Here is a 13,431-nt window from a genome sequence, read left to right as displayed (position 1 = left end):
GAGACATCCTGCAGGGGAGGAGGTGGGAGAGGGACCAGAGGGAGGGAGGGAGGAGCCCAGGGGACTGAGGTGATGGTGCACGGGTGCCTTGGGGGAAGGAAACTCTATGGGGGCTACACCAGAGGGGTTGGGGGAAAGCAAATATTGTGTAAAAATGAACAATGATGTAAAAAAAAATTAAAAATTAATATTAAAAAAAGAAAAAAATTAAAAAGAAGGAAATTAGTGGAAATTTACATCAAGCGAAGATTTCACCAAACAGCCCCTATTATCTGAGTCCTGGGACTCGCTGCCTTACCTCCACACAAATGCCCATCTCTCCTTTCTCAGATTTGGCTCTTTCCTCACTCCCTCCTCTCTGCTGGTCGTCAATGTTACCTTTGAGGCAATTTGGCATCCCCTGAATGGGTTTGTGACCACTTGAATAGAGAATGTGTTTGTCTTTCTCTCATTTCAATGCCACTTTGTGTGGCTGCTGTAACTTTCATCTTTCTCCGGCTCATTCCCCCTGCTCTCTCTTTTACTGTATGTGCTTTGTTCTTTGTCTTAATAGCAATATTCATAATTGGAGGAAGAACAAACAAAGAGAGGATTGTGGAGCTGATGGAGTCAGTGCTAAGGGATTTCTTGGTTCCATTTCACCTACTTAGAGATGCTTTGGGGCTGGAGGAATGGTGTTGAAGATGGATCCTCATCTGTGATCTCACTATCACTCCCTTCAGCCCTGCAAAGGCTCTCCTGGGCCTGGCTGCCAGTCTGCTAGCTGTGGTATGTGCCCGCTTGAACAAAGCTCATGGGACCAAAGCGTTGGCCAGAGATGCCCATCTACTGCCCTGCTTTCCAATCACATTAAATCACCCCTTGCTTATTTGATTTCAATGAAAATTCTTTTTCCTTCCACAAATTCAGGAAGAGACATTAAGATGGCGCTTCTGTGATAGTGATTTGGGCCTCTGAGAGGCACCATTTGGGCTGCTTCTCAGCAATTTGTTCACAGACAACTTGTAGGCAGAGAGCAGAGTCCAGCAGGGCTTCTGCCCAGGCCTGCATGTCCCTGGTGTTCTTCAGTGCAAGTCTTGGCATATGATGGAGGCTGTTTTACAGGGAGGGTCTTGGATTCCAGCAGAGTAAAGACATTGGATAAGTCAGTCCAGGGAACAGTCAGGGGTTTGGCAAGAGAGGGAGAAAGAAATAAAACTAGGATGATCAAAAAGAGAGGACAGGAACATTCAGATTCTCTTCAAGGCCAGAAACCAGAGGCATCTCTTGCTTTCCTGAGTTGGATATATGGTCACCCTTGTTTATGGGAGGCTATGTTTTGGGTGTGGTCCTCAGCCCTAAAGCTGGAGGGTGAAGAGGAAAGCCCTGCACACCAAGGAAAATAACGAAATTCACGTGAGAGCGCTCTCCATGAGCAAGCGCGTGCGCTGCGTGTGCAGGCCGCCCTCTCAGCTGAGGACTTTTGGCCCAGCTCCTCCCTCACCCTATCATTCTTCCTTTGTTTTCCGTTAAAATCCCATGATGGGACCAGGAAATGAAGGGGTCTTGGCCACGCAGGCCAGGCCTGTGAAATGGTTTCAGTATCTCCGAGCCCTCCTTGTCTGTCCAGTCTTAGAGAAATATTTCATTGCTGAGTTTTTAAAGATGTGTCCTGCTCTTATGTCTGTTGAGGCTCTGCTCATACACCTGCCCTGAGTGCTTGTCCTGAACTCACCTTTGTCCGTGACCCCACCCCTTGACTAACTTCCTCCCGGGTGATGGTATGGGAAGCCTGAGTAAGAGAGTATGTGTTGGGGATACCGAGAAGAGAATATACATTGATGTGTGGATGTCTAAAAAGTAATATAAGTAATATAAAGCAACATAGGGCCACAATATAGTCCCCAGTATTTGTGTAATTTACCTCCACCTTGGGGAAAGACTAAACTGGAGACTCCATGGACCACCTATTTATCACAAGGAAGGAAATGATATAGACATTCCTCAGAGAGCCACGTTGGAAAGCCATGGATGCTTTTGAATTAAAACCACGAGATAAAAAGCAAAGCAAAATGCTGTATAGAGGTTTTTAAAAAGAATAGTTTTTTAAAATGCATATTACTATCTTATACATAGAACAATATTATTCAAATAAAAATAAATCATGTGATAGATTGAGCATGGAGGTTTAGAGCATTTCCGGAGGTCGCCAAGAAAGTGTCTGCCAGACCTCTCTGGTCGCCTTGGGGTTAAGTCTCAGTGCTATCACCGCAGCAGCCTGAGTTCGATCCAGGGAGCTACCCACATGGTACAGGAGACCTCTCCTGTCTCACCCGCTGCTCCCCTCAGCAGTGTATTTCAGTCGATCTGCCTGTTCTGCTACCCACTCTGTCTCTGGTGAATCCTCTCACCTGCCCCTTCCCCCTCGCACATCTGGCATAGGCCCCCAGTTCTTCTACAATGTCATTTAGAAAAGGAAGAAAAGCAAACAGAGAGTTGCTCCTGGGGGAGGGATAAGAACAAAGAAGTAAGGGAGCAGGATGGTGGGATATGGGTGAGTGGGTGGGTTGTGCCCTACAGTGGTAATACCTGATGGGGATACCCCAATATTACCTGTTAAAAACTAATTAATTAATTTTAAAATAAATAAATAGCCATCGTGAGTTCTTGGGTCTTAGTGCTGGTGCTGGGGCTATAGCATCACACACACACAACACACACACACACACACACACACACACACACACACACACACACGGCTGGTGCTTATGTCCCCTTCCCTCAGATTCTCCTTATGTGCATACACTGCCTGCTAAAATGCTGAATTTCAGGATGTTATTGTTGTGTTTAGATGGGTACTTTCAAGCTTTCCCTTGGAAACACCCCTAGTCTTTTTTTATGTTTTACCTTTTATTTATTTTTATTTTATTTTATATAGTTCTTACATCATTTTTCATTTGTGCACAATGTATGCATTTTCATCTTTGTTATAGTCCCCATACAATTCCCTCCCTCTTATTTTGACCCTAATCCCGCCTCTTCTACCCTCACCCCCTGTAGTGTGTCTCTGGTTTATAGTTGCTTGCAGCACTATTTACAATAGCTAAGCTATGGAAACAGCCCAAATGCCCAAAAATAGATGACTGGATCATCAAGATGTACATATACACAATGGAATATTACTCAGCAATCAAAAAAGATAAACACATGCAATTTGCAGCAACGTGGATGTAGCCAGACTGGTTCATGCTCAGTGAAATAAGCCAGAAAGAAAAAGAAAAATTCCAGGTGGTCTCACTCATAGCAGGAAATTAGAAAACTTAAATAAGGGAGCAGGAAAAAGACTAATTATAATAAAGTAGAAATACCCCTATTCTTGAGTAGAACAAACTCACCCCCAGGGGCCCAAGAGACATTGCCTGAAGCTAATGGCCTTCAACACACATTCGTTTGAAGTGCCTCACTTTGAGATTTGAGGTGACTTTTGCTTTTTATGCGTTTATTGATTTCAACATAAAAATATTTCTTTTTACCGGTTATGCTAAATTATAGCATCCAATTAAATTATATAAGTTATTGTATTATCATTTAATATTAGGTGTCATTATCCATATTGCATATCATTATAATCTAAAGCTCCCATCTTATTTTCCTGGAGCTGCCCTGAATTTCGAGTTCCCATGGATTCCCTAGTTTAGGAAACGTTGCCTTCCCTCAGAAGGAGAAAAACATGAATATTCTACCGAGCAGTGTGAACATCGGGAAGGGGACTTTCAACAAATCTTCAAATCAAAATTCATAGAAAGGTAAATAAAAATAAAAAAGGAAAAGACTTCCACAATGCAGATATTTTGAATGGAGGAATCATTGAATAAATGCATATTTAATAATGCAGTAAATGAAGTATTTCTTAATATATGCTTAGTTGGTATTATTCACCAGTCTTCATCTTCCCTTCCCGGTGTGACGCTGACACTGAGTGGAAAATAGTCCCCAGGCTTTTGCCATAACTCACGAGCTCAGACACTGCAGGCAAACCTTTGTTGTTTTCCTCTGCTGTGGTCTTATGACTGTTTCTTGATTCATCTGTTTCATCATTCAGTTCCCTGCTCGCTCCCCTCCCTTCTTTCCTGCTTTTTCCACTTCTGAATTTCTTGGAGCTCTGCTAACAGGTCTCTTCTGGCAGTGACCCCAGCCTGTGTGTCTGTTTGTCAGCAGATCCTTGTCTGCTTTTCTCCCTGTGTTGCAGAGACAGCAGGTTGCGTGCTCTTTGTTCACTGCTCCTGTTTGCATGTGAGAGATTTCTTTTCTTTTTGAACCCCTGGTTTGAGGCTGCATGGCTTGACTCGGGGCCTGCGGTCTCCAGGTGCTTCCTAGCAGCACCTCAAGGGGGCGACTCTACTTTGGAGCGGGTGGGGTGGTAGGGAGACAGGAGCTCGCTCTCTTCAGTAGTCGATGGTCAGAATTCTCTCTCTGTCTCCCTGTAACTTGGTCCAACTTTCACTTGATCGCTCTTCTTTGCATCTGAAGATTCCAGTTTATGGGCATCTCCTGGTTTAGCCAAAGGCGGTGTTCCTTTTGTGTTTTCATTCTTCCTGTTATTTTTCATCGGTCTCTAAAATACCTGAAGAGCAGATAAATGAATGTGGACATTTTGCAGCAGTCTTGAACTTGTCTGCTACCGTCGTCCTTGCTCTTTCATTGTCTACTCTTCACAGCCTGTTCATTCAAAAGCACAGAGGAGAACAGGAGGCTTTGTTGCTTCAGCTGCGAGCTGCACTGGGCTTGGAAGCTACATCACAAGCACTTTGAAATGGTCCCTCCGGTCCCATGCGAAGCAGCCCCTGCCTTTTAAATCTCTAGTCCTTTATGCCTTTAACACCAAACTAGTTGTATAGCTAATAACACACGGACTTTCCTGTCTGTGCTTCTTTTCTTATCTCCATTTCTACCTGGCTTTCTCCTTTCTTACCTAATGAACTTCTACGTATCCTTCAAAGCCCAGCTCAGATGGTGCTTGCTTTAAAGCCTTTTCACTCCTTTCAGACAGAATTGGTCCTCTTGCTCTCTAATGCTGTCTCTTTACTTCATACAAGTTGTGATCGTTCCCTTTCCTACTATAATGCAGTCATAGGTTTACATATTTTTCCTCTTTACAAGTTATTTAAATTGACATCTTGTCCGTCTTGAGAGCCTCACTACTTGACACAGAACCTGGTACTTCAAAGGGTCTTGACTAATAATTGTTTTTCAGGCACGAGTCAACATGTGAGATTCAAACTTGATCAATAGTAATAGAGCAGGAGGAAGACATGGGAGAGAGTATTAAATAGGACTGAGTTTTGTCTTTGTTTTTTCACTTTGCTGAATTTGAACAAAAATGTACATAAAAGTGAAAAAATACCCAAGCAAAGCAAAATAAAATCTAAATAGTTTATAGACCATACCAAAAGGTGAGTGACAAGGAAAGTAGTGAGGAGAACTCTAAATCCTGGAGTATTTGAATCCTAGTGAGAGTTTACATCATGAGAGCTGATGCCATTTCTAAGATCAAGCGCCTGTAGAGGAGAAATAAACAGCCCAGGACAAAACCACAAGTCTTTTGGGTGCAGTGGGAAGAATAAGTGAACTTTTGTACATTCCTCAGTTTTCAGGTTGAGGAAGATTATCTCCTCCTGGGACTCAACCTCCATTTTTAAAATAATGATTTATGTTGCTGATTTCATGATATTTCTTCTTTCCTGAGCTAAGTTCTATAAAACTTTTTATGCCCATTTCCAGCAATAATGGATGATGTGCCTGTCTCCGTAGTATAATTTAGTGGTTTGTTATAGTGAAAGGTGAAATACTGAGTGAGGATTGAAATACTCCATATGTCTTTAAAATTCCACAAATCCAGGCGTGTGGGAGACATTCAGCACAGACACTCAACATGACTAATCCTTCGAAAACACCCTGAAATCGATCGTCCTTCCCAACCGTCTGAATGCAGCCCCTTGGGGCTTTAACAGAGCCATCTGGAATTTGTCAGGTTTAATATTAGTGCTTTGCTTTTACAGAAAGGCAGCAAAGACCCGGCTTCTCAAGCCCGCCACCTGAGACATTTAGTTGTCCAATGGCTCGGATTTTTCTTTGTTCCTCTAGTTCTATGAAAACAGAATTGTAAACGATCCAGACATGTTTTTGCTTACTTTCCATCAGAAAACACCAGGTGTGAAGATGTTTCCTTGCTGTTGACTCTTGTTTTTCTTCATGGTTTAGGTAGCTTAAGAAATTATCTCCTTTTATGTCAAATATGTTTCACTTTAGATGTGCCTTCCAACCCCATTTCACCTCTATTCAATGCCTTCTCCCCCTTAGTTTTACCTAGCAGCGAGGCAGATGTGGATGCCTCTGTGGTTGCGTCATTAGAGGTCTTTTGGCTCTGAGATGCCCACTTTGTCACCAATCTGGAGTGTCAGGCTCATCTTCTAGACTCTCCCTTCCCAGCTGATTAAAGAGCTGGCCACCGTCCCTTGTAGGTACTTTGAAGGTGATATGATGCCTTCTGGGTCTTCATCTGGACACCGACGTGGTAATGCTAGATTAATTCAGTTCAACAAATTTTAATCAGGAGGCCATTCTGTTTTAGAAATATACAGAGGTGGTTTTCAGGAGCTCGCAGTCGAGTGGGGCAGAGTGATATCGGGGAACTGCAGGGAGAGGCTGAATCTGCTCCACCTGGAGTGGCAAGTGGAGTTTGTCAGGCAGCTGAGTCTGCAGTGATGAATCAGGCACATAGTAGGTTCTCTCTACTGCTCCCTGTGTCCATCTCCCAGACAACAAATTTCTCCCTATAAATTTTGAGGCCCTCTGTTTTCATATGCGGAAGTCCGCTTGAAGTCCCATAGGTTGAAATGATTATATACTTTGCCACTAATGCAGGTCCAGGGCCTTCTCCATTTTGCTGCCGGTCTTTATACTTTACTGTTCACTCACATAATAGACAAAATAATGCTGATCTGTAGATAAAGTAAAGCAGTGTCATGTATCCTAAAATAGCTAAAATTTTCAGTGACCACTATGTGTCCCTAAATCATCATGCCCCCCCATATTTGTCATCGTTTCTCACAAAAATCAGTTATGTTTATGGTTAACTTTCTTACCACACCTTGGCATCTGCTTTGGCCATTTCCCTGTGTGGACTCCAGCGAGCTGACTGCCCCAAGGAGAGACTCCCACTAACTCATCTCCTGCATTTCCCTTCACAATTCTACCACCTCTGTATACAGTATAATGTGTTGCTTTCTCCCCAGAATGAGTTGGTAGTCAAGGCTGTATCTTTCAAGCTTGAGGGTGTTCATCTGTAATTTGTATTATTCAAAGTAACTCAATTAGCGGTCAGCTGAGGAAGAAAAAAAATAACTTTTATTACAAAAGGGGCCTCAGGACTTCTCTGTTGGTATATTACTGCCATAATTAGAGCAGAACCCCAAATGATAGGCAGAAGTCATCAATCTATAAAAATTCTGAGGGGCCCCAATCATTGCCCTTTTGCCTCATTGTGGTTCTTGCATATTTAGAGACATGAGTTCAGCATATGGAAAACTTGTGTCATGCTCACTAAATTCCACAAAGAGTGGACCCTAAAGACAGTAACGATATGGGTATGTTCTATTTCGTCTGTCTCCGTTTTTTTTTTTTTACTACCCATGCCAATTTCTTTTTACCTAGAACACTCAATCCAGTGATTATTTATATGCCTGGCATTTTCTCTAGAGATATCCCCCCTTGGGGACTCAGTGACATCCCAGGAAATTATCTAGTACTACATTTATACAAGTTCCCTTCTTGTGTGGTTCATCCAGACTTAACTAAGTTTGCAGCAGCCCTGGGACACCATACAGTAGACTGACATTTTAGTAACCCCTAACACCTTACCTATGCAGGTAAGCTTTGGGAGTTATTGAATGAAATATACCCAGCAACCAGCACATCAATTACACCATCTACCATGTTGCATTTACTAACTGAATTTTGGGGGTATAACTTCTATGAGAATATTCTTGATTATTGTTGTGCTTATATCATAATCATTTACAGAAGATTTATCATGCTTATTATCTCATTTTAGGTCACCAGTCTCTTCAGAAGATCACGGTAAGAATCTGTCTTACTTATACTAATTCAAAATGAAAAGTTCAGCACTGTTCCTTGCATTTCACTGTCAGAGGGAAGACTTACTTAAGAAAATGTTTCTAAGATGTTAATCTTATATTTTTTCATGTAAAATATCAAGACTTTTGAAGACTGAATTCATCCCAGCTAAGTTTGACATGTCTTCAAATCTATTACGACCATTTTGGTGGACAAATGTTACAAAGCTAAATGTCCTCTGTGTGATTTCTGTCCCATCACCAGCCATGTTCAGTGGCTTTGGGCTAACAAGCCATATAAGTTCCCTGAATCACAGATTTTTGTCTTTAAATGGGGGTTGGTAGTAGGTTGTCTCCACGGCCCCATCCAGACTGGACACTGAAATTTCCAAAGATGTTTTGAGCCTGAAGTGATGCTCATTGGTTGGTGGTGTGATGCTTGGCCAGCCGAGTTGATTGCTTGCATTTAATAGAGAACTATTTCAATTCAAATGGTATAATTTTGTCACATCTAAGTTTTGGAATTATTTATTTATATTCAATCTGTCATTCAAAAATGTCCATTAAATGTCTAAAATGGGTCAATTGTGCAATTTAATTATGTTATGTAAATATGCTATATGAGGTTATAGGCAGACACGATGTGACATGTGACAGAATTTTTCCCATCTTTATGTGTCTAGTGTGTGTGTGGGGAGGGCATGTGGAATGGCAGGCATCCTACAATGCAAAGCGAAGAGTCACTAATCTTGTCAAAGAGGAATAAGCCAGGACTAAGAACACTATTGGCATTCCTCTTCATGCAGTCCTACATTAGCCAAGGGTGCAGCTATCCATGCAGCCAGCTGAGGAAAAACCAGGACAACTGCTTTAAGCTATCTTCTTCATCTCCTTGCTTCCATCTGGTCATTAAATCCCACCACTGTGTTTTTTAAATTTTTTGTTTCTATTTTTCTTCCATCCCCAATACTTTAGGGCCTCTCCATGTCTTACTTCAACTTTTGAAATTGGCTATAACTGGTAACTATGCATGAAGATTTCTTTCTAGCTCACTATATACATAGACAGCACTAAACTGATACTTATATAGTAAAAGTCTACTCCCATTGTCTATTGGATGAAATCTCTTTTTTTGGTCAGTGCAATAAAGAAAAAATTCTAAACAGAATTCCAATATTGTATTTTCATTTGGAATAGAAAGTCCAAAATGATGGATTCTCTTATTGCTTCTTAGGACAGTTTTTTCCTTCTATCCATGCTCTGTACTTTAGCCATGAGACACTACATCTTATATGTGTTTTCTTGCTTTTGTCCATACTGTTCTTCTGACAGAAGGCTACTCTGCCTTTTGCCGTTAGACAGTTTATACTTGCGTATGAGGCCTTGTTGACTGTCTCCTGTTGTCTGAGAGCTGTCTCACCCAGGTATCATGACAACACATGTTTTCTCCATTCCGGAATTTAACACTCAAACTTGACACTTGATTTATGTGTCTCCCCTGCCACACTGTGAGTTCTATACTATAGATGCCAACAAATGGCAGACATTCAAAAGGTGTTTAATAAATGAATGAAGGGGTTGGAGAAGGAGCTTTCGGCAGGACTGGTCTGTGGCTACATCATTAAACTCGGTTCTGATATTGTAGTGAATTTGTGTCATATTTATAAGAATAACAAGGCAGATTGTATTCCGACCCAGTGAGAATCTGGCAATCAACCAGCTAATGATGATTCATTATTTTATGCTATTTGTTCGTTGGTGTTGCTATGACTAGGTTTTGTATTGTATAATTAGATGTTCTTGAGCTTCTGAATTCAAATGATAAACTGGAAACTTGTGTTTTGTTTTTTTTTTTGAGCTAGGGTTCTCCTTAGTGACCTTGTTTTACTTTTGTCTTTCCCCTTGCAAAGGTGGGAATTTTGAGTTGCAATTCTATAGTCTGGTAAGAAATTTTAAGGGGTTGTGAACTGTCAGTGAACATTTGTTGGTATCCTGTGCAGTCCTAAAAGGTGACTGTCATCAGAAAGACTTGCTCAGTATTAGCAACACCTTACAACTGATTGTTCTAAGAACTGGTGTATGTGATTAGATGAAGAAACAGGAGCCAAATTAAAAGTCTTTTATATTATCATGACTTAAAAATTACATATTTATTCCTCTTATTTTGATTCTACCACTTATTTGATTCATATAATTTATATGTAACATAAATTATAATTCTGATAAACCTAAACCTTTCTAACTTTCATCATCTTTAGCCCATATATCCTTGGAAAAATATTCTTATCATTCTCTTTATAACAAAGACTTTCTACCTGACATTCTTAATGTTTTCTTGGGTTTGTACATTTTGAGACTTAATATTTAGTGTGGTTAGCATAAAGCTCAAATATTACATCACCAGGTTTACATTTGTGCTCAATAATGACTTTGAAATGTAGCTGTCAGAAAAGCCAGAAGTAGCATTTTCACTTTCTCAAATGTCCTGGTGAACTCACGGCAGCACAGAGGGCCAATGGATCGTGAAATTGGAGTGGAAGGCCCCATGCCTCTTGATTTTCTATTTTGTTTTCTATTTTACTTTCCTCACTTTGCTCCCTTGGTCTCCAAAATAGACTTTATTCTTGGAAAACTCTAATTTTCCAAGGCCCAGTCACCCTGGCACTCTCACCCCCACACGGATTTCCCTTTCATAGAAAATATACTTGAATATTGTGCCTCTGTCATTTACCCTCTTCAGTTTCAGTTTCCTTCTCTGTAAAATTGGGCTCATTTTCTCTCCCTTGCCTAACGCACGGGATTGTTGTGCTGTCAGCTAAGGAAATCACCTGTGAAATCTCTTTCCAATTTAAAAGTTAAAAGTTCCTGGGCCTCCCTGGTGGCGCAAGGGGTTAAATCTCAGCACTGTGAAGCTATCCCCAGCCACTGCAGTATGAGTTCAATGCTGCGGCAGGGAGCTACCCACATGGCACAGCAGACCTCTTCTGTCTCCCTGCTGCTCCCCTCAGCAGCGTGTTTCAGTAGATTCACCTGTTTTGCTCCCTACTCTGTCTCTGGTGAATCCTCTCACTCTCCTGTACCTCTGATTGGCACCCCAGTTCTTGTATGCATAAATAAATAAAAGTTAAAAGTTCCCTAAACCAAAACGCTGCATTGTCCAGGAAGCAGATGGACGAGTGTATGTTTCCAGAACCATGTGTGCTCCCTAGACCCGCTGCCTTTGAAAAGTTCCTAGATGCGATGGGGTGGGGTGGCGTGGAGATCTGTGCCTTCCCCATTATCATTAAAAATTAAAATTTCATCAGAAACCTTTTTATATCTGGGTGAGGAGGAGTAAAAAGGTCAGCACACAAATTAGCTTGTGGTTCCCTTCCTGATTAGCTGTGTGGTCACATCGAGTGGATGATACAAGACCGGCGTGGAATGTAAACTGTTCCCATTTATATAACAGAATGTGGGAGTCATCAGGAATAAAAGCTAAAACCTATCGATGCCTGTTAAGCAGAGACCCTGTGCTAAAGTGAGTGCTTCATCTACTTGATTGCGCTTCATCTTCCACACTAACCCTGCACCGTAGATGTTTTACCCTTAATTTTTATAGTCGGGGAAACAGGCTAGAGCCTTGAGTAACTTGCTTGTGATCACACATCTAGTAAGCAGTAGAGCTAATTTCCAGATCGATTCTCGCCCCAGCTCTTGCTCATTTATCCCTATCCCCAGGAAACAAAAGAATCGCTTGTCAGCATTAAGGCCAATGGATAGAATTATGGAGAAAAAAATATTTTCCTCCTAACAAGAGTTTATTTACTACTGTGTAAGTAATTTCTATTAAATGACAAACCAGAAGAAAAAAATAACAACTTCTCCCTCCTGCTGGGAATGATTTGTCCCTGTAGAAAAAAGCAAATACCGATGTCACATTCTCTCATAATTAGTTAAGTGAGTGAACCCGGAGCTTCAGGGAAGCCCGCCATGCTCAGTCCCAGTGGAAGCATTACATTTTTACGTTCCATCTGGACGCTGGAGCCCACTCCTGTCAGGAGATAAGCCTGGCAGTGATGGATTGCCCGGGCCTCGCGTTTCCTCTGAGTCAGGACCTATCACTTCATCATTTCAACTCTCCGGTGCCGGGGCCTCGCCTGCGCGGAGCCGGCAGATTCGCTTCTGGCATCTTAGCTGTTTCTTCGACGGCCTCTCGGAACAGCTGTCACTTTGCGGGTGCGCGGGTGAGGGGTGCGCCGGCCAGTGCCCGGTCACTTCCAGAGGGGACACCCAGCACCTCTTGAGGGGCAGCCAGTGCCCTCTTCTCCCTTCTGACTCCCCCACTTGCACAATTCCAGCTCCCCCATGGGGTGCGCAGCTTTTTGTTGCACCAAGTTACTGCTGTGGACAAGGGCGGGAGCAGGGTGGGGGCTCACGGGGGAGCCCACGTGGGCTGCAGGCTGTTTCCAGCACAGCTGGCTGTGCAAGGAACGGTGCAGAGGGGAGGCCAAGGGGTGGTTGGGGGGAGGCTGAGGGCAGGCCAGGGGGAAGCTGGGGGCAGGCCAGGGGCAGGCCGGGGTTGGGGGGCAGAGGCCAGGGCAGGCTCAGGGGAGGCCGGCACTGGCAGGCAGCAGGGGCTGCTCCTGGCTCACAACCTAGATGCATTTTTCTCTCTGACATAAATGTATGGATCTATATGTAATTTTCCTGGAAAGGATGATAATAGATAATATTCATTAAAGTGTATGCAATTTGTTGGCTCAGTTTAAATAATAACAGCAGGAGCTGCTGTGAATCTAGCCCCTTGACAGAAATACATAGCATTTGTAGTAACCCACAGCTCCTGGCTGGCCTTTTGTTCCTTCAGAGGGAACCACTGTTTTCTGCACTTTCGTTAAGCTTTTCCTTGTGTTTGTTTATCCTTTTACCAGCTAAGGGCATATCAGCCTGTGACTGCGCGTGTGCACGCGTGGACACAGCCCACAGAGATGCACATGTGTGGGCATAGCTGTCTCCCTTTTCATGTTTATTAATGAATGGAATAAATGTTTAGGTCTGACCTTATTTGTTTGGTTATCAAGATAATTTGTTCTTTATCACCTTAAAAATGACTAATTTTAAAAACTAGTTCTGTGAATTAATCACGGTAATGTTGTACGATGTCTGTGCATGGCCGTTCTTGATCTAACTGAAGTTTTAATACTTTTGCCTTGGGTTAGAGGGGCTGTACCTTCAGTGGGCTTCTAAGACCTTCTGACATTACCCTAATGCTCCTGGGTGGCCTCCTTGGTGTCTGGTATAGCAAGATCTTTCACTCATCTTCTGTGTTTATTGC

At 42.5% G+C, this 13,431-nt stretch overlaps 1 protein-coding gene across 2 annotated transcripts in view; it reads left to right on the top strand.

Annotated features, from left to right (window-relative positions):
* The window catches only part of DGKI (diacylglycerol kinase iota), a 377,484-nt gene that overhangs the window by 315,966 nt on the left and 48,087 nt on the right, over window positions 1-13,431 (top strand). For both annotated transcript variants that reach the window (XM_054692700.1, XM_037514044.2), the window contains one exon: window positions 8,093-8,118. In XM_054692700.1, coding sequence (XP_054548675.1) covers window positions 8,093-8,118 — 26 coding nt within the window. The remainder of the gene's footprint in view (window positions 1-8,092; window positions 8,119-13,431) is intronic.

The sequence above is a fragment of the Talpa occidentalis genome, unplaced genomic scaffold (genome assembly GCF_014898055.3).
Source record: "Talpa occidentalis isolate TD23 unplaced genomic scaffold, MPIMG_talOcc4v2.1, whole genome shotgun sequence".
Classification (NCBI taxonomy): Eukaryota; Metazoa; Chordata; class Mammalia; order Eulipotyphla; family Talpidae; genus Talpa; species Talpa occidentalis.
Note: the sequence above shows the minus strand (reverse complement) of the source record. Positions and strands in the feature narration are given on the sequence as shown.